The sequence below is a fragment of the Coregonus lavaretus genome, assembly GCF_964263955.1.
Source record: "Coregonus lavaretus genome assembly, chromosome: 7".
Classification (NCBI taxonomy): domain Eukaryota; kingdom Metazoa; phylum Chordata; class Actinopteri; order Salmoniformes; family Salmonidae; genus Coregonus; species Coregonus lavaretus.
The window spans coordinates 24208741-24230840 of record NC_139994.1 but is presented as its reverse complement, the minus strand read 5'-3'; the positions used below and the strand labels follow the sequence as shown (position 1 = coordinate 24230840).

At 47.0% G+C, this 22100-nt stretch overlaps 1 protein-coding gene across 1 annotated transcript in view; it reads right to left on the bottom strand.

The window, feature by feature from the left end:
* The window catches only part of LOC311132705 (atrial natriuretic peptide receptor 1-like), a 116490-nt gene that overhangs the window by 20564 nt on the left and 73826 nt on the right, over positions 1-22100 (bottom strand). Inside the window, exons 6-8 of the mRNA XM_084165977.1 lie at positions 15399-15493; positions 15049-15184; positions 8480-8564 (exon numbers count right to left, since the gene is read on the bottom strand). Coding sequence (XP_084022103.1) covers positions 8480-8564; positions 15049-15184; positions 15399-15493 — 316 coding nt within the window. The remainder of the gene's footprint in view (positions 1-8479; positions 8565-15048; positions 15185-15398; positions 15494-22100) is intronic.

The following is a 22100-nucleotide window of genomic DNA, read 5'->3' as shown; positions in this document are numbered from 1 at the left end:
GATTGGGGATGGAATCCGGAAGTCAGACTGACTGTGGCTCCCAGCAGGTGACAGAACTCCTTCCAAAAAGCGGAGGAGAATTGTGGACCACGGTCAGAAACTACATCCCTTGGCAGTCCGTGGATCCGGAAGACGTGTTCCAGGACCACCTGGGCGGTCTCCTTGGCGGTTGGGAGCTTGGGGAGGGGAATGAAGTGTGCCATCTTGCTGAAACGGTCAACTATAGTGAGAATGACGGTCATGCCACTTGAAGGGGGCAGCCCCGTGACAAAGTCAAGGGCGATGTGAGACCAGGGACGTCTGGGCACAGGCAGGGGCTGCAGCAATCCGGCTGGGGGCTGGCAGGACGACTTGTGTTGGTTGCAGATGGGGCAGGCTTGGACGAATTCCCGTACATCCTTCCTCAGAGAGGGCCACCAGAACCTCTGGGCGAGCAGGTTGTAAGTGCGGGTGGAGCCAGGGTGACAAGCTAGGCGGGAGTCATGTCCCCACTGAACGACCTGGGACCTCAGGTCTTCGGGGACAAAAAGGCGGTCAGCTGGGCAAGTGCTGGGACCTGGCTGGTTACGGAGAGCCTCCAGCACCTGTTCCTCAACAGCCCAGGTCAGAGCTGCAACGATGCAGGGACTTGGCAGAATCGACACAGGGTCCTTGGAGGGGGTGTCATCCTTCTGGAATTGACGGGAGAGGGCGTCTGGCTTGGTGTTGCGTGATCCAGGCCGGTATGACAGAGTGAAATTAAACCTGGTGAAGAACAGGGCCCAGCGGGACTGCCTGGAGTTCAACCGTTTGGCCGTGCGGATGTACTCCAAGTTCTTATGATCGGTCCAAACGAGAAATGGAATGGTGGACCCCTCCAGCCAGTGACGCCACTCCTCCAAGGCAAGCTTCACAGCCAGCAGCTCACGGTTCCCTATGTCGTAATTGCACTCAGAGGGGGACAACCGACGTGAGAAAAAGGCACAGGGATGGAGCTTCCTATCCTCTGCAGCCCACTGAGAAATCACAGCACCAACTCCCACATCCGAGGCGTCCACCTCCACAATGAATTGCCGGTCCACATCAGGCATCTGGAGGATGGGAGCGGAGGTGAACCTCACCTTGAGGGTACTGAAGGCTTTGTCGGCTGCTGGGGTCCAGGTGAAGGGTTGCTTGGTGCTGGTTAGAGCAGTGAGAGGGGCAGCAACGGTACTGTAGTTCCGGATAAACTTTCTATAGAAGTTAGCAAACCCCAGAAACTGTTGCAGCTTCTTTCTGTTCTCCGGAACTGGCCATGAAGTGACTGCTGATACTTTGGCAGGATCCATTTGGATACTTCCCTCTGCCACTATGTACCCCAGGAAGGCCACTGTCTTGACGTGAAACTCACATTTCTCTGCCTTGGCGTAGAGGGAATTCTCCAGAAGACGATGAAGGACTTGCTGGACATGGCGGGTGTGTTCAGACAGGTCTCTGGAGTAGATTAAGATGTCATCCAGGTAAACGAAGACAAACTTGTTTAACATGTCCCGCAGTACATCATTCACTAGAGCCTGGAACACAGCAGGAGCATTGGTGAGGCCAAAAGGCATAACCAGATACTCGTAGTGGCCTGTTGGTGTATTGAATGCGGTTTTCCATTCATCTCCCTCCCGGATCCGCACTAGGTGGTAAGCGTTTCTGAGATCCAACTTGGTAAAAACAGTGGCTCCCTGGAGCAACTCAAAAGCAGAGGTGAGCAGAGGCAGAGGGTAACGGTTTTTCACTGTGATGTCGTTGAGTCCCCTGTAGTCGATGCAGGGGCGAAGAGATCCGTCCTTCTTCCCCACAAAGAAGAAGCCAGCACCAGCAGGAGATGAAGATGAACGGATTAATCCTGCGGACAGAGAGCCATTGATGTAGTCCTCCATGGACTTTCTTTCAGGAGCAGACAACGAATAAAGACGACCCTTTGGAGGGGCTGTTCCAGGGAGGAGGTCGATGGCACAGTCGTACGGTCGGTGAGGGGGCAGAGATGTGGCTCTTGCTTTGTTAAACACCTCTCTGAGACCATGGTAGCATTCTGGGACATTGGAGAGGTCAGGAGCGGAGTTAGTAGGTACTGGCCGAGGGGGTAGTGCGGCCGCAAGCAGGCAGGTTCGGTGGCAGTCCTCTCCCCACTCCCTGATCACCCCGGTCACCCAGTCGAGCTGAGGGTTGTGCCGGCGGAGCCATGGGTAACCCAGGATGAGGGGTTGGCCTGGAGAGGGGAGCAGGTGAAACTGGATAGTTTCTTGATGGTTTCCGGACAGACCCATCGAGACCGGGGCCGTGACATGAGTGACCGATCCGAGTAAGTGTCCGTCCAGTGCCCGGGCAGGAATAGGAGGTGTCAAACGGAGGTTCTCCAGTCCCAGTTGGCGTGCCAGCTTGATGTCCATTATGTTGGCTTCGGCGCCAGAATCCACCAGAGCAGCCAGGGTGTGAGTAGAGTCAGAGAGGCGGAGGTGAACTTGCAGCAGGGGTTTGCGGTCGGAGGACTGGATGGTCATTGAACTCAACCGGACTCCCCCTATGCCCGGTGAGCTTCGGCCCTTTAAAGGGCAGGTTACCACACGATGTCCATCACCTCCACAATAGAGGCAGAGGTTTGAGGTGAAGCGTCGCTGGCGCTCTGCAGGAGTGAGAGAGGCTCGCCCAATCTCCATAGGCTCAGACTGATCAAGCTGACCTGGGTGAGTGGCAGTAGATGACAGGAGCCCAGTCGGATCTCTCCGAATGCCGGTAGTAGGTGGACCTTGGCGCCCCCTCTCACGACGACGGGTCTGTATCCTTCTGTCGATCCTGACAGTCAGTGCGATGGCTTCATCAAGAGTGGAAGGCAGTTCATGGGAGACCAACTCGTCCTTGATATAGTCAGCCAAACTATGGAAGAACGCGTCCACCAACGATGGTGTGTTCCAAGAACTTCGTCTAGCCAGGGTTCGGAAGTCGATGGAATGGTCTGCGACTGTACGTCTGCCTTGTCGAATACTGAACAGTTCACGAGACGCCTCTGCGGTTGGTGAATCCAGGTCAAACACCTTCAGCATCTCCTCAGCAAACAGGTCGAAGGTTGCACATGCGGGGGTTTGACGTTCGAACTCTGCTGTTCCCCAGAGTCGAGCTCGGCCCGTCAGGTGAGTGATGGCATACCCAACTTTAGCCCCCTCCGTGGCGAAGGTCCTTGGCTGCAAGGAGAACTGAAGTCGGCAGCTAGTCAGGAATGGCCGGACCTGGGTTGAATCGCCGTTGAACCGCTCGGGGTCTCCAATCTTGGGTTCCGGAGCAGCGGCTGCAATGACCGGGGCAGGTAACTCGGGGGCAGGGCTGGTGGGCAGACTGGCTGGGGTCAGGTTGGTGAGGAGTTGAATGATCATGGCGAGTTGTTGTTGCTGCTGCTGGAACTGCTGCTCATGCTCATCGGTTTCCATGTCGGGGAAAGTGTGCGCTGAGTCCATAATGGTCAGATCGTACTGTCACGGTTCAGACAGACGACCAGAGGACCACAATTGCGTCACACCAGAAAGTTTATTAAACTTAAGGGAAAAGGGAAGTAGGGAGTGAATGAAGGCTCCAGGGGTAACAGGGATCCCGTCCAATGTGCTGGGTCTGTGCCCCCCCCAGTGGCAGCGATGCGTCCTATGAAGCCGGTGGTGGGTGGTCCAGAAGTCCTGGGGGGGGGGAGACACAGACACAACAGGGCGGAATGAAACAAGGCAGCAGTACAGTTCAAGGGAAATCCAAAATACGTAGTAGCAAGGCAGAAGGCTGGTCAGAGTTACCGGGATTGAAGAGTAGTCAGGAGTCGTAATGGCAGAAGCAGGTCTGGATCTCCTGGGGCAGACGAGTATCCAAAAATCAGGCAGGTCCGGGGTCACAAAACCAGGGTGAGCCAGAAGCGCGAGCAAACAGGTTCCGGGTGTGAGCTTTGCAGACGATCTGACACCGGAGAGCTGAAAGACAGGGCCTTAAATACTGGGAGAGGTAGTGGGTAATGCAGCGCAGCTGGCAGAGTAATTAGAGCAGAGCAGAGCAGGGACAGGTGGAGCTAGTTAGGCTGAGTAGAGAGAGTGGTGAGCAGAGTGGAAGAAAATAAGGTGGTAACCCGGTGGAGTGAGAGGCTCATGACATAAACATTCATAAATGTATCAGCCAACGGCTATGTGCTATTCAAATGTACTACACATTGCTGTATTTTATACAATGTGAAATAAATGTGCAAAAAGGGTCTGTGTAATTTTACAGCACATCACAACTGTTAAAGGGATTGTTGCAAGCAATGAGGCCCTTTTTCTACTTCCCCAGAGTCAGATGAACTCGTGGATAAAATGTGTATGTCTCTGTGTCCAGTAAGAAGGAAGTTAGAGGTAGTTTTGTGAGCCAATGCTAACTAGCATACCCATAGCACGCTAGCAGATACCCATAGACTTCCAGTCGTTGCGCTAATGCTAGTTAGCAACTTCCTTCAAACTGCACGCAGAGACATAAAAATGGTATCAACAAGTTCATCAGACTCTGGGGAAGTAGATAAGGGCATCACCGGAAAAAATCTGAAGTATCCCTTTAATAAAATGTGAAATATCGGAAATATCAGACAAAAGTAAAGATACAGGATAGCTTATATCAAGCACAAAGTGACTTAAGCATAATTATTGGCAAGAATATGGAACTGAACTTGAACTGTTTCACTTTTCACCTATCAAAGTTACCTTAACTCTCTAGAAAACGTAAAAACATATTGCTTTTTTATCAAATCAAATTTTATTTGTCACATGCGCCGAATACAACAGGTGTAGACATTACCGTGAAATGCTTACTTACAGCCCTTAACCAACAATGCATTTATTTCTTAATAAAAAAGTAAAATAAAACAACAACAACAAAAAAGTGTTGAGAAAAAAAGAGCAGAAGTAAAATAAAATAACAGTAGGGAGGCTATATACAGGGGGGTACTGGTGCAGAGTCAATGTGCGGGGGCACCGGCTAGTTGAGGAAGTTGAGGTAATATGTACATGTGGGTAGAGTTAAAGTGACTATGCATAAAATAATTAACAGAGTAGCAGCAGCGTTAAAAAGATGGGGTGGGGGTGCAAATAGTCCGGGTAGCCATGATTAGCTGTTCAGGAGTCTTATGGCTTGGGGGTAGAAGCTGTTGAGAAGCCTTTTGGACCTAGACTTGGCGCTCCGGTACCGCTTACCGTGCGGTAGCAGAGAGAACAGTGTATGACTAGGGTGGCTGGAGTCTTTGACAATTTTGAGGGCCTTCCTCTGACACCGCCTGGTATAGAGGTCCTGGATGGCAGGAAGCTTGGCCCCAGTGATGTACTGGGCTGTACGCACTACCCTCTGTAGTGCCTTGCGGTGGATGGTGCAGCTGTATAACTTTTTGAGGATCTGAGGACCCATGCCAAACCTTTTCAGTCTCCTGAGGGGGAATAGGCTTTGTCGTGCCCTCTTCACGACTGTCTTGGTTGTGTTTGGACCATTACCACCTGGGGGCAGCGTGTCAGGAAGTCCAGGATCCAGTTGCAGAGGGAGGTGTTTAGTCCCAGGATCCTTAGCTTAGTGATGAGCTTTGAGGGTACTATGGTGTTGAACGCTGAGCTGTAGTCAATGAATAGCATTCTCACGTAGGTGTTCCTCTTGTCCAGGTGGGAAAGGGCAATGTGGAGTGCAATAGAGATTGCATCATCTGTGGATCTGTTGGGGCGGTATGCAAATTGGAGTGGGTCTAGGGTTTCTGGGATAATGGTGTTGATGTGAGCCATGACCAGCCTTTCAAAGCACTTCATGGCTACAGACGTCAGTGCTACGGGTCGGTAGTCATTTAGGCAGGTTATCTTAGTGTCCTTGGGCACAGGGACTATGGTGGTCTGCTTGAAACATGTTGGTATTACAGACTCAGTCAGGGACATTTTGAAAATGTTGGTGAAGACACTTGCCAGTTGGTCAGCACATGCTCGCAGTACACGTCCTGGTAATCCGTCTGGCCCTGCGGCCTTGTGAATGTTGACCTGCTTAAAAGTCTTACTCACATCGGCTACGGAGAGCGTGATCACATAGTCATCTGGAACAGCTGGTGCTCTCATGCATGCTTCAGTGTTGCTTGCCTCGAAGCGAGCATAGAAGTGATTTAGCTCGTCTGGTAGGCTTGTGTCACTGGGCAGCTCGTGGCTGTGCTTCCCTTTGTAGTCTGTAATAGTTTTCAAGCCCTGCCACATCCGACGAGCGTCAGAGCCGGTGCAGTACGATTCAATCTTAGTCCTGTATTGACTCTTTGCCAGTTTGATGGTTCGTCGGAGGGCATAGCGGGATTTCTTATAAGCGTCCTGGTTAGAGTCCCGCTCCTTGAAAGCGCCAGCTCTACCCTTTAGCTCAGTGCGGATGTTGCCTGTAATCCATGGCTTCTGGTTGGGGTATGTACGTACGGTCACTGTGGGGACGACGTCATCGATGCACTTATTGATGAAGCCAGTGACTGATGTGGTGTACTCCTCAATGCTATCTGAAGAATCCCGGAACGTGTTCCAGTCTGTGCTAGCAAAACAGTCCTGTAGCTTAGCATCTGCGTCATCTGACCACTTTTTTATTAACCGAGTCACTGGTGCTTCCTGCTTTAGTTTTTGCTTATAAGCAGGAATCAGAAGGATAGAGTTATGGTCAGATTTGCCAAATGGAGGGCGAGGGAGAGCTTTGTACGCGTCTCTGTGTGTTGAGTAAAGGTGGTCTAGAGTTTTTTTCTCCTCTGGTTGCACATTTAACATGCTGGTAGAAATTAGGTAGAACGGATTAAAGTTTCCCTGCATTAAAGTCCCCGGCCACTAGGAGCGCTGCCTCTGGATGAGCGTTTTCCTGTTTAGTTATGGCCTTATACAGCTCATTGAGTGCAATCTTAATGCCAGCATTGGTTTGTGGTGGTAAATAGACAGCTATGAAAAATATAGATGAAAACTCTCTTGGTAAATAGTGTGGTCTACAGCTTATCATAAGGTACTATACCTCAGGCGAGCAAAACCTAGAGACTTCCTTAGTATTTGATTTTGTGCACCAGCTGTTGTTTACAAATTTACACAGACGGCCACCCCTTGTCTTACCGGAGTCAGCCGTTCTATCCTGCTAATGTAGTGTATAGCCCGCTAGCTGTATGTTGTCCATGTCGTTGTTCAGCCACGACTCGGTGAAACATAAGATATTACAGTTTTTAATGTCCCGTTGGTAGGATAAGCATAATCATAGGTCATCTAATTTATTTTTCAATGATTGAAGATTGGCTAATAGGATTGATGGAAGAGGCAGTTTACTCGCTCGCCGTTGGATCCTTACGAGGCACCCCGACCTACGTCCACGATATCTCTGTCTCTTTATCCTGCGAATGACGGGGATTTGGGCCTTGTCGGGTGTCTGTAGGATATCCTTCGCGGCCGCCTCGTTGAAGAAAAAATCTTCGTCCAATACGAGGTGAGTAATCGCTGTCCTGATATCCAGAAGCTCTTTTTGGTTATAAGAGACGATGGCAGAAACATTATGTACAGAATAAATTACAAATAACGCGAAAAAACACACATAATAGTACAATTGGTTAGAGGGCTGTAAAACGGCAGCCATCTTCTCCGGCGCCATCGTCACGTATATATATATATATATATTTGATACGAGACATAATATACTTTGACCTTAAGCCTGATATTCCTACAGGGGGAAAAAATAAGTAAGGTATACGTTCACCTGGACTTGCACTCAATGTTCAACAATTTTATCACAAGACATGACAAGCTATAAAGCAAATGACCTTTTCAGCTGCAAGTCTGATGGAGCTGGATACAAGCCAGAGAGAAGGGTCAAAGGGCAAACACGGGGCTGGGGGTGAGTTATCACTGGGTCGTGTTCATTAGCGCACACAACGGTAAATATACAAAAATGCTTTCAATGGAAAATGAAAATGAACGTTTTTGATTAAACAGGTCCAGGTAGTCCCTCACTGTTTCAGTCTGTATATTTCTGAGTGGTGCCTAATGAACATGACCCTGGTGGTGAGTCATCACTGAAGAGGAGACAGAAACACGTTTATTCGTTCCTTCTTGGTCTGGCAGTGATCTCCCTGTAACGTGTAAAGAAAGAGGAAGGAAAAAGAGGAAGAAAGACAGTGAAAAGAGGAGAGTAAAGTGAAGAGGACAGGAGAAAGATAGACAGAGTAACAATGTGGGTAAGAAAGTTAAACATGGAGGCAAAAAACATACCATGATTGTAGAGATTAAAGGTAGAAAATCAAACAGAAGAGAAAGAGATGGGGGGGGGGGGGGGATAAAATAGAGAAAATGAAAGAAGAGCAGAGTATGGGAAGAGAGTGAACAGAAAGGCAAGAGCGATAGAGGATGGGTGGAGGAGGGGTCGGGAGTGGAGAGGTGGCATCAGAACCCATAACCATTGACTAGTGTCTTCCTCGGGGAAGGGGTACGGTAAAAAAGGGGGCACCACTGACCTGTAGATGAAGACGGTGACGGTGACGATGATGATGAAAATGAAGCACAAAATGATGGCGACCATCTGGTGCATTGTGACCGTCCCTGGGAGGAAAGGAAATACCATGTCATAGCATGTGTAGCCTACACCCTGAAATGGCATGGTTTTGTTGATATAGCTATTATATTTTTACATTTTAGTCATATAGCAGACACTTATCCCTAGCCACTTATAGTATGTGCATTCAGCTAAGGTAGGTAAAAATAACCAAGTAATATACAGTACCAGTCAAAAGTTTGGACACCTACATATTTAAGGGTTTTTCTTTATTTTTTAAAACTATTTTCTACATTGTAGAATAATAGTGAAGACATCAAAACTATGAAATAACACATATGGAATCATGTAGTAACCAAAAAATTGTTCAACATATCAACATATATTTATATTTGAGATTCTTCAAATAGCCATCCTTTGTCATGATGACAGCTTTGCACACTCTTGGCATTCTCTCAACCAGCTTCACCTGCAATGCTTTTCCAACAGTCTTGAAGGAGTTCCCACATATGCTTAGAACTTGTTGGCTGCTTTTCCTTCACTCTGCCGTCCGACTCATCCCAAACCATCTCAATTTGGTTGAGGTCGGGGGATTATTGTGACACTCTGGCTCCATGGACTTTGATATTTGAGCCAGGGTTGTTCATTTTCATTTGTTTGGGTGTATTTCTATGTTGGGGTGTCTAGGTTGTTCATTTCTATGTTGGGTGATTGTGTTTGATTAGTCATATGACTCCCAATCGGAGGTAACGAGTGTCAGCTGTTCGGCTCGTTATCTCTGATTGGGAGCCATATTTAAACTGTGTGGTTTCTCCTTGGTTTGTGGGTTTTTGTTCCATGTTTCTGTCAGTGTTACAGAGGACTTCACTATCGTCATTTGTTGTTTTTCGTGGTTGCTTTATTAAATAAAGTCATCATGTTCACTCCACGCGCTGCGTATTGGTCCGCTTCTTCAGACGATCGTGACAGAAAAACCCACCATAGAAGGACCAAGCAGCGTGTCCAGGAGCAAGACAGCTGGACATGGGAGGAAGCGCCTGGGAAGGAGATCGAGAGGCTGGCGATGGCCCAGGTGGGCAAATCGTGGTCCTGGGAGGACATGCTCGGGGGCAAGGGACCTTGGGGGAAGATCAAGGCCCTGGCGAGAGAGGAGCAACGGCGTCAGCAGGGCCATCATCGTTGGAAGGACGAGAGGCAACCCCAAAAAGTTTTTTGGGGGGGGCACATGGCTTGGGCGACTGAGCAGCAGGAGGCTGCCACAAGGCAGATTCAGAAGGCTACCAGGTTAAGGGGGCTGACGGAGGCAGAGAAGGGACGGATTCAGGAGGCTACCAGGTTAAGGGGGTCACTGGCCAAAGTAGGGAAAGGAGATGTAGAGGCACGGCGTGAGAGACTGAGGTGTGTATCCAGTCCGGTCCGGCCCGTTCCTAATCCCGAGGTACAGCCAGTAGTGTGTGTCCCCAGTACGGTACGGCCTGTTCCGGCCCCTCGCACTAAGTGTACGGTGCGCGTCGCCAGCCCAGCCCGGCCTGTTCCTGAGCCTCATACGAAGCCTACGGTGCGCGTCGCCAGCCCAGCCCGGCCTGTTCCGGCCACTCGCACCAGGGATACGGTGCGCTTCGCCAGCCCGGCCCGGCCTGTTCCGGCCACTCGCACCAGGGATACGGTGCGCGTCGCCAGCTCAGCCCGGCCTGTTCCTACTCCACGCACCAGGGATACGGTGCGTCCCCAGGGCCAAGCATGCCCTGTTGCTTCTCCCCGCACTAGCCCTGAGATGCGTGTCCTCAGCCCGGTACCTCCAGTTCCGGCACCACGCATCAGGCCTACGGTGCGTCCCCAGGGTCAAGCATGCCCTGTTGCTTCTCCCCGCACTAGCCCTGAGATGCGTGTCCTCAGCCCGGTACCTCCAGTTCCGGCACCACGCACCAGGCCTACGGTGCGCCTCAGACGGCCAGAGTCTGCCGTCTGCCCAACGGGGCCTGAACTGTCCGTCTGCCCAACGCCGTCTGAACTGCCCGTCTGCCCAACGGCGCCTGAACTGTCCGTCTGCCCAACGCCGTCTGAACTGCCCGTCTGCCCAACGGCGCCTGAACTGCCCGTCTGCCCAACGCCGTCTGAACTGTCCGTCTGCCCAACGCCGTCTGAACTGCCCGTCTGTACTGAGCCTGCAAAGCCGCCCGTCTGCCATGAGCCTTCAGAGCCGTCCGCCAGACCGGAGCCGCTAGAGCTCTCCGCCAGACAGGATCAGCCAGAGCCTTCCGCCAGACAGGATCAGCCAGAGCCTTCCGCCAGACAGGATCAGCCAGAGCCTTCCGCCAGACAGGCTCAGCCAGAGCCTTCCGCCAGACAGGATCAGCCAGAGCCTTCCGCCAGCCATGAGCAGCCAGATCCGTCAGCCAGCCATGAACAGCCAGATCCGTCAGCCAGCCATGAGCAGCCAGATCCGTCAGCCAGCCATGAGCAGCCAGATCCGTCAGCCAGCCATGAGCCGTCCAGCCAGGATCCGCCAGAGCCGTCCAGCCAGGATCCGCCAGAGCCGTCCAGCCAGGATCCGCCAGAGCCGTCCAGCCCGGATCCGCCAGCCAGCCAGGATCCGCCAGAGCCAGCCAGCCAGGATCCGCCATTCAGTCCGGAGCTGCCCCTCAGTCCGGTGCTGCCCCTTAGTCAGGTACTGTCCCTTAGCCCGGTGCTGCCCCTTAGTCCGGTGCTGCCCCTTAGCCCGGTGCTGCCCCTTATCCCGGTGCTGCCCCTTAGTCCGGTGCTGCCCCTTAGTCCGGTGTTGCCCCTTAGTCCAGGTGGGGTTAGTTGGAGGGTGGTCATTGGGAGGAGGCTACTGAAGCAGGTTGTGACTGTGGTGGGGTGGGGATCACGACCGGGGCCAGAGCCGCCACCGTGGACAGACGCCCACCCAGACCCTCCCCTAGTCCTTATGTTGGTGCGCCCGGAGTTCGCACCTTTAGGGGGGGGTACTGTGACACTCTGGCTCCATGGACTTTGATATTTGAGCCAGGGTTGTTCATTTTCATTTGTTTGGGTGTATTTCTATGTTGGGGTGTCTAGGTTGTTCATTTCTATGTTGGGTGATTGTGTTTGATTAGTCATATGACTCCCAATCGGAGGTAACGAGTGTCAGCTGTTCGGCTCGTTATCTCTGATTGGGAGCCATATTTAAACTGTGTGGTTTCTCCTTGGTTTGTGGGTTTTTGTTCCATGTTTCTGTCAGTGTTACAGAGGACTTCACTATCGTCATTTGTTGTTTTTCGTGGTTGCTTTATTAAATAAAGTCATCATGTTCACTCCACGCGCTGCGTATTGGTCCGCTTCTTCAGACGATCGTGACAATTATAGAGGCCAGGTCACCTGATGTAGCACTCCATCACTCTCCTTCTTGGTAAAATAGCCCTTACACAACCTGGAGGTGTATTGGGTCATTGTCCTGTTGAAAAACAAATGATAGTCCCACTAAGCCCAAACCAGATGGGATGGCGTATTGCTGCAGAATGCTGTGGTAGCCATGCTGGTTATGTGTGCCTTGAATTCTAAATAAATCACTGACAGTGCCACCAGCAAAGCACCCCCACACCATAACACCTCCTCCTCCATGCTTTACAGTGGGAACTACACATGCAGAGATCATCCGTTCACCCACACCGCGTCTCACAAAGACACGGCGGTTGGAACCAAAAATCTCCAATTTGGACTCCAGACCAAAGTACACGTTTCCACCGATCTAATGTCCATTGCTCGTGTTTCTTGGCCCAAGCAGGTCTCTTCTTATTATTGGTGTCCTTTAATAGTGGTTTCTTTGCAGCAATTCGACCATGAAGGTCTGATTCACACAGTCCCCTCTGAACAGTGGATGTTGAGATGTGTCTGTTACTTGAACTCTGTGAAGCATTTATTTGGCCTGCAATTTCTGAGGCAGGTAACTCTAATGAACTTATCCTCTGCAGCAGAGGTAACTCTGTGGTGGTCCTCATGAGAGCCAGTTTCATCATAGCGCTTGATGGTTTTTGCGACTAAATTTGAAGAAACTTTCAAAGTGCTTGAAGTTTTCCATATTGACTGACCTCCCCCCCCCCCCCCCCCCCCCACACACACACACCTTGTCACAACACAATTGATTGGCTCAAACACATTAAAAAGGAAAGAAATTCCACAAATTAACTTTTAAGAAGGCACACCTGTTAATTGAAATGCATTCCAGGTGACTACCTCATGAAGCTGGTTGAGAGAATGCCAAGAGTGTGCAAAGCTGTTATCAAGGCAAATGGTGGCTATTTGAAGAATCTCAAATATAAAATATATTTTGATTTGTTTAACACTTTTTTGGTTACTACATGATTCCACCTGTGTTATTTAATAGTTTTGATATCTTCACTATTATTCTACAATGTAAAAAAAAATGAAAACAAAGAAGAACCCATGAATGAGTAGGGGTGTCCAAACTTTTGACTGGTAGTGTAAGTTGCTAAATCAACTAAATACATCAATTTAATGTAGCCATCACAATAAAATCCATTATTTAATTAGTCGTGATAGGCTTATAAACCTGGGAATGTCTTAGAAATCAAAACATAAGGGCTGCATGACCCTTGTAAGGAGCCGACGGCGAGAGCGTAATCCGCCTCTACCATCAGTCCTATTAGCCAACGTACAATCATTGGATAACAAAATAGACAAACGGATATCCTACCAACGGGACATTAAAAACTGTAATATCTTATGTTTCACCGTGTCTTGGCTGAACGACGACATGGATAACATACAACTGGCGGGATATACGCTGCATCAGTAAGATAGAACAGCTGCCTCCGGTAAGACAGGGGGTGGCGGTCTGTGTATATTTATAAACAACAGCTGGTGGACAAAATCTAGTATTAAGGTAGTCTAGAGGTTTTGCTCGCCTGAGGTATAGTACCTTATGATAAGCTGTGTGAGCTTATGAATGCTATTCCTTGACTCCAGATCAGCGTTCAACAACATAGTGCCCACAAAGCTCATCACTAAGCTAAGGACCCTGGGACTAAACACCTCCCTCTGCAACTGGATCCTGGACTTCCTGACGGGCCGCCCCCAGGTGGTAATGGTGGGTAACAACACATCTGCCACGCTGATCCTCAACACGGGGGCCCCTCAGGGATGCGTGCTCAGTCCCCTCCTGTACTCCCACTTCACCCATGACTGCATGGCCAGGCATGACTCCAAAACCATCATTAAGTTTGCCGACGACACAACAGTGGTAGGCCTGATCACCGACAACGATGAGACAGGCTATAGGGAGGAGGTCAGAGACCTGGCCGTGTGGTGCCAGGATAACAACCTCTCCCTCAACGTGATCAAGACAAAGGAGATGATTGTAGACTACAGGAAAAAGAAGAGGACCGAGCACGCCCCCATTCTCATCGACGGGGCTGTAGTGGAGCAGGTTGGGAGCTTCAAGTTCCTTGGTGTCCACATCACCAACAAACTATCATGGTCCAAACACACCAACAAAGTCGTGAAGAGGGCACGACAAAGCCTATTCCCCCTCAGGAGACTGAAAAGATTTGGCATGGGTCCTCAGATCCTCAAAAAGTTATACAGCTGCACCATCGAGAGCATCCTGACTGGTTGTATCATTGCCTGGTATGGCAACTGCTCGGCCTCTGACCGCAAGGCACTACAGAGGGTAGTGCGTACGGCCCAGTACATCACTGGGGCCAAGCTTCCTGCCATCCAGGACCTCTATACCAGGCAGTGTCAGAGGAAGGCCCTCAAAATTGTCAAAGACTCCAGCCACCCTAGTCATAGACTGTTCTCTCTGCTACCGCACGGCAAGTGGTACCAAGTCTAGGTCCAAAAGGCTTCTTAACAGATTATACCCCCAAGCCATAAGACTCCTGAACAGCTAATCAAATGGCTACCCGGACTATTTGCATTGTCAATAGTACTGTTTGGCCATTTTGAGACGCCGTAGCCAGCATACACTTCCTCAAAATAGTCAGAATTAATCTAAGATAACTGAAGAAATCTGTCATTAATTTTGACGTAAAAATCCTTACCAAAGTCCAAAACGAACAAAAACGTCACAAAATGTCATCATAATATATGCACAAACTCTTCCAAACTGTTTCGGCTGGGAAGCATGCGGATGCCCTAACTCCCATCACTATTTGTCCTCATCATTCAGATTGTTCAAATTCAATCATGATGTGTTTAGAGTGATTATAGGGAAAATAGAGCGCTGAGTACCAGGTCATTAGCAAAGGCCATTAGCAAGTTTGGTAGGCTACCCATCAGCACCATTCATTTGCGCAGTTTTGGATTGAGATTACTGTGATCAACGGTCACAGGGAATTTGACTCCTATCATGACTGCCAGTGTGGCGGTAATACGGTCACCGCAACAGCCCTAATTATGAGCAGCACGAAATTAAAATGTTTCTCTCTCAATGTTCGTAAAATCTCCAGTGGGTTTTGTTTATTCATATTGCAAATATACAAAATGTTATGTTGATAAATAAGGCCCCAGGGGTTCTTCAGTGCATACGTGCTAAGCAGGCGGGCTTGTCGTTCTTGAAGCCACAGTCGGGGATGTCTTGGGGGGGGGCGCCCCCCGGCCACTGGACCTTCATGCCCGGCACTGGAACCAGCTCCTTCAGGGTGCTGTTGTAGACGGACACGATCTGGAGACACACAGGATAGATTGTTAGCCAAATCTTAATGTAACAAAAGTACTGTAACTTTGGGTGTTGAACGAAAGTGCCTTGTCATTGTAGCTTTTATAGCTGCTACACTGGAAGAGGACAAAGAACACAGCTACAGAGTGAGTGTGTATTTATGTACCGGTGTGTGTTTGTGTGTAACCACCACTTTGTTAGAGGAGCAGTCAGTGCCTACCTGAAAGACCCCAGAGTCAAGATCGGTCATGTCCCACAAGGCAAAGTCAATCTCCCGATCGCCTTCTCCATCTATCTGAACCAAGCCAGTAACACCTGCCACAGAAGAGAGGAGGGAGATAGAGAGAGATATATATATATATATATATATATATATATATATATATATAGAGAGAGAGAGAGAGAGAGAGAGAGAGAGAGAGAGAGAGAGAGAGAGAGAGAGAGAGAGAGAGAGAGAGAGAGAGAGAGAGAGAGAACAGAGAGATTAACACAAAGGATTCAGGTGCACAATCTGGGCGCAAACTGTGCTATTTCCTCATTGCTTTCAAGATTCAGAGATGGGCCCTTTGTTCAAGCCTGTTGGTTGATTTTGTTGTCCTTTACAAAATAAATTAACAAACCATAGCCAGCTGTGTCTATATAGTGTATACTGTTGCCAGTCACTGTGTGTTGCTATATCCTGTCCCCCGCAATAAAACAAACCAACAGGCTTAAGCAAATTAGCCTTGACAAGTCACAAGTACAGATGTAGGATCTTAATTTGAACCAGTTTGCTACAAAAATGATCCTGCAGCAACAGGAAATGTGAATTATTATGTGGATTATAAATTATGGACATTTTTGAAGGGGTTGATACATTTTTCGTACGGGAATATCAAACTTCAGAAGCCTTTTTAAACCTCAAATACACAACAAGTTTCAGATTTCCTGTATTGCAGGTGCAGGAAGTTCTCCTGCAACAGGATGATCAAATTAAGATCCTATATCTGTATGGGGTTAACCCAATAGAGATATTTTAAACTGAGATATCCTTTATTTTATCTACTGTAGCTTAACACATCACCACATCACACTGATATCTTCTCTTTCATCTTAGTTTCTCCTCTCACTGTGCAAGCTGGGAGCTAAGGCAAGCAGGTTTTGAGTCAAACCAATATTCAAAGGCATGACGATCGGGACCACTTGGTGGCAATGTCATTAAATAAATCTGGCTAGAGCTATTTCTTCCAAATATATCATGCTGGCAAAAGAGGGTGACATGATTGTGAAATATAGATACTGTACAATGTATTGTAAACCTCAAATCAAAATTTGAGGTAAATTAGCAACTTAAATTCCTTCCGTACACCGTCTTTCATGTTGGGGTGGGGGTAATGGGAAATAGGAGCATAATGTGGTTAAGTCATCCATATGGCACATTTATCAAGCTCACTTTAAGACGGACATAGTTTTGAATATCAATAGGGTTTAGAGGAAACCAAGGAAAACATATGAGTTAATTCAAACTGATACCAACTATGCATGCCAGTCTCTCTTGGTTAAGAGTTAAGGAGAGACTGACTGCATCACTTCTTATTTTTATAAGAAACATTAATGTGTTGAAAATCCCAAATTGTTTGCATAGTCAACTTACACACAGCTCTGACACACACACACTTACCCCACCAGACATGCCACCAGGGGTCTTTTCACAGGACCCAAATCCAGAACAAATTCAAGAAAGCGTACAGTATTATATAGAGCCATTATTGCATGCAACTCCATTCCATCTCATATTGCTCATGTGAACAGCAAACCTGATTTAAAAAAACAAATAAAGCAACACCTCACGGCACAATGCCTCTCCCCTATTTGAGCTAGATAGTTTGTGTGTATGTATTGATATGTAGGCTACGTGTGCCTTTTGTAATTTTTTTATTTAGTTATGTAGTTCTGTCCTTGAGCTGTTGTCTATTAATGTTCTGTATTATGTAATGTTTCATGTTTTGTGTTGACCCCGGGAAGAGTAGCTGCTGCTTTTGCAACAGCTAATGGGGATCCTAATAAAATACAAAATACCAAAATACCATCTCTTAGTTTGGCTGTTGGTCCTACAGTTGTGGGACCTACAAAGTGAGCTTGTCACAAAAAAACAAAAACAAAACCCTGTACTAGAAGATGTTATGGCGCTGTGTTGCACACACACTGCAGCAATTGTTCTGCCAATAAAATGCTGTGAGCTGACTTTTAGTCCCCATCAACTGTATAACTTCACAGACACCTAGGCATTTCCCATACTTCACCTCTTAGGCTTATTTGATCAATGACAGAGACACACAGTGGATGGGAACTGAACCTGCAAACTCACGGTCAAAAGCCTGGCCTCCAAACCCAAACCTCCCACTTCTTCACCTCTTCAGACCACTGTGGTGGAAGAGTGTAGTAATAAAGTTTTGAAAAAAAGTTATATCTCTTTTGCCACTCTCAAATTCCTCTGTCTTCTTGAGTCAGAGTTTAACAGATTTTAATTGAGCCCGTAGAAATAGGTTCACTTTTTTATGTTTTATTTCGTATTTCTATGATTGAGTCTCTACCTTGCTCAACGTCATTAGAAATGAATCATTACGTAATCTCTTAATTTATTTTCTCTGTGTCCAACATGCTGCCTCCTACATGTTCTACTGGTCTGACCTCAGATCAGATATGTAAGGTATAATACAGTGGCTGTCCTTGACCTGAGTTTATAAGGCTCATAGTTGACTGAGGTAGTACAGCTCACTGTACCAAACTACTGCTTATATACAAGAAGATCTCTAAGGTTAACAGGGTGAATCATGGATGGAATGTATTTATATAACACTCAAGGCCTAGGTCTCAAAGTACTTTACATTGTATGGGGGTTAATCATCATTTAATTAATCAACTTTCCTATTTCCAAAGGTATTCAGCACAGATGGCTATGGTTCTTTCAAAGCCGTCATCATTTCAACAGACACGGTCTGTTCTGACATACATATGACGGACTCCAAAGGACATAATGTACAGTAAACGCGTTCCCTAAAAAGGATGTAATTTGTTGCTACAGTACATGATGTCCGTCTATAAGTAATCATGATGATACTACCAATGTATGGCTTCTCAGTGTCAAACTATATAGAGCAGCTACCCAACTTCAAATCTACAGGACAGATATCCATCACTTGTAAATCTGACTAAAACCGGTTTGAATAGTTGTCAAATATATCCCTCCTCTCCCTGCCTTGAAGTAATTTTCACTAATCGTACACGACTGGAAAGGTGAAAGCAAGGGTTCCACTACCAAAAATTTCAGATCTAGGATTACTTCAAGGAAGGAAGAAAGGAAGGAGGCAGGGAAGGACTAAAGGAAGGAAGGAAGGAATAAAGGACTGAAGGAAGGAAGGAAGGAATAAAGGACTGAAGGAAGGAAGGAAGGAAGGAAGGAAGGAAGGAAGGGAGGGAAGGAAGGAAGGAAGGAAGGAAGGAAGGAAGGAAGGAAGGAAGGAAGGAAGGAAGGAAGGAAGGAAGGAAGGAAGGAAGGAAGGAAGGAAGGAAGGAAGGAAGGAAAGAAAGAAAGAAAGAAAGAAAGAAAGAAAGAAAGAAAGAAAGAAAGAAAGAAAGAAAGAAAGAAAGAAAGAAAGAAAGAAAGAAAGAAAGAAAGAATTTGAAAAGTATTCTAGCAGGGCCCTATGTCTAAATGTAAAAAATCAGCGCTCTTTCTTTCTCCACACAAAAGGGAATCATCTTTTGTCTCTATGCCAGGTGGTTAAACTGTCCTTGTTCTAAAATCTCCAGCTAATTAGCGTGGGAGTAAAAAGCACAGTGGCAGCAGCGCTCATCTCTGACAGTACTAATCGTGCTAGCCTGTGCTGACAGCTAGGCAGGCGAGCATGGGAGTGGTCGAGGGGTGCATTGAAAACAGAACTGTAATTAAAGCAAGTAAAGTGTGTGTGTTTGTTAGTGTGTGTGTGTGTGTGTGTGTGTGTGTGTGTGTGTAGAGAGAGAGGCGATAGAGAGGAAGAGGAGCAGATCTGATGTGTTTTCCCAGCTGTCAGACAGGCAGAGCCCAAGGGGTGGGCCGTGCACCACCACAGCGAAATAAAGAGAATTTGCATTTAACTGAATGATAACAGGGATGCTGCTTTTAATCAAAATGAATAAAGCTTTCTGGCTTCCAGTCTCATATGTTGAAACACACACACACACACATGTATGGAGTCATGTGCACACACACACACACACACACACACACACACACACACATCAACCCCTGATCCATTAGTCATTGTAATAGGAGCCCCTCTGTGTAGAAGCTGAAACTCAATGCTCTGCCCCTGACTCCTGGTGCCTGTGCTGCTCCATTGGCAGTATGAGTCCTGCCTGAACACTGTCATTCACTTCACAGGACCACTCTGCCTCATTCCCTCTCTGTTTTGCCAAAATTCTGTTTATTTTCAATTTTTTTGCTATGTACAGTCAGGTCTCTTTATTTTTTCAACTGTATTAGTATAAAATAATATAATTGAAAAACAAATCTGAGCATACAATATAGCTCAATATTTGTATTAATTATTTTATACAGTGTTTTTTTTTAATCAAGGGTGCCAATCATTTTTGACCTGACTGTATTTATAGTCCAGTATTAATGTTTTTTTTTCTCTCTCTTTTAATTCCCTTCATTATCTTCCTATGTCTGTGTCCTTCAATGTTTTTTTCATCTCTTTCACCTCTTCTCCTCCTCTCTGCTCCACTCCCCATCTTACTTATCCACTCTTTCTAAAACCACTCTTTCAACCTTTTATCTCTTCTCCTCTCTTTCCCTCTCCTTCTTTACACATCTCTCCTTTCACTCTCTGTAACCACCTCAGTCCATCTCCCTACCATCTCCTCTCTCCATCTCTCCTCTTCACATCTCTTCCACTCTCGCTCCACACTTTCGTAACCTCCTCCTTCAATCTCTCCTTCTATCGGCCGTCATTGTTAATAAGAATTTGTTCTTAACTGAATTGCCTAGTTAAATAAAGGTTTTTTATTTTAAATAGCTCCCTCTCCTCCACCAATATGTCCCTTTGTGATGAGAGCAGAGCACTCTACCCATCTGTCACTCACTGCTCAGTTCAATGAAGAGGTGCCTGTTCTATGAAACCTCCATTAATGGAGTCCCTTTCAACATAGGTCCCTCTTGTTAATATAGCTTATTCATGCCTTATTCATGTTTTATTCATGCCTTATTCATGTATTATAAATGATGAATAAATGGCAATGGAAGGTCACGCGATAACGAGGTAAGTGAAGAGCTATGAGAAGAGGCTTGTGGAGTTCAGAGTGTGGGCTGTGGGAATAGGAGAGACCTAGCGATCCCACTCTCAGGTTGGGATTAGGAAAAGACGAAAGATGGGAATCACAAGAGAACAAAATCAACCTCCAGCCTCCATGTTCCCATGGAACCCCGCTGGGTAGACACCTTCCTATCTCTGCGACGATTGGTTGATGAGGCTTAATTGATGGAGTAAAGAGGGGAATTTATTGGTTAAGCGTCCTTCGCTACAGGAGTCTGTTGATATAGTTAGGCTGGTGGGTCCTGATTTCTGTCGATAGAGTTTAACTGATTACGTACAGATGTAGGACCTTAATTTGATCACTCTTTTGTTGCTGAGAATTTTCCTACAAAAAAAATTCCATTAATTATAATCCACATAATAATTAACATTTCCTGTTGCTGCAGGATCATTTTCCTGCTGTAGAAAACAGGCTCAAATTAAGATCCTACATCTGTATGTGCTCAATCGATACAACTCCTCTGAAAATGTACATTCAGAATAATTCAAGGATGTGGTATTGTACAGTGATGCTAAATTGGGCACAATGTCGCTGGTGAATGCTATGCTGAGAATAGGCGTAATGTAAGGCAGAGTGGTTGTTTTTCAACTGATTTATTGACATTTTGTAATACTGGATGGTTCTTGGCACCCATTTAGCTGGGTTATATCATATCTTGAAAGAAGATAATGTCCTTGTTTTTCTCAAGGGCCCTGTGCTTTCAGAGTGTGTCATTATTTAACTGCTCATTGAAGTACAGAGGCCATGTAGCCACTATGTGCATCAGGTAAAGGTGTATTGTGAGCTTTGATATTGTACATGGTTATTTGGTTGGAATATATTACATGATACTATTAAACTTATTTAAGGTAATCATCCAAATAATTATTATCAGATAACTGGGATTGTGCCTTTCATTTCCAGTCTCGCCTATTATTGTCATTTTGGTTCAGTCATTGAGATTTCTCCACGTAGGTGATTCAAATGTTACTCCAAGATAGCGTAGCAGTGTGGTCGTGTTCTCTTGTGTGTTCATGTAAATAGCCTGTTTTTTGTATTTTTTTTGTATTTTACGTATATATTTCCCTATCACACTTTTCATCCTTCTACTAAATATACTTTCCTGCAACCCACCTCACTCAATGCGGAACGGATTCTATTATTTACTCACCTTTATCTAGAATCTCCAGTTGAAACTAGCCAATTAGCCGCCGTTTAGCGTTTTTCACCCAGAACATCGGATTTTCTGCCGGAAAAAACTGAATCACTGGACCATAACACCGGATCTAGCTAGCCGCAACCGAATGGATGTCGAATGGATGTTGCTGTAGGCTAATCACCACTGCCCCCGTAGCACCAGTTAGCCTTGAGCCTTGAGATAGCCCCGGCTATCTACCTCTCTGTCTACCGGACGGGAGTAGCCAGCTAACCAGCTAACTAGCTACTTGCTATTAGCCACCGTTAGCGGCTTTTCTCCATTGTCCGTGGCCTGCACTACCTACCAGCCAGCTCTAGCCTGGACTATTATCGGCCAGTCTGCACTGTCTGCACAGCGAGTTATCGACCCAGAACCTATCGGATTTTCTGCCAGAATCACTGAATCACT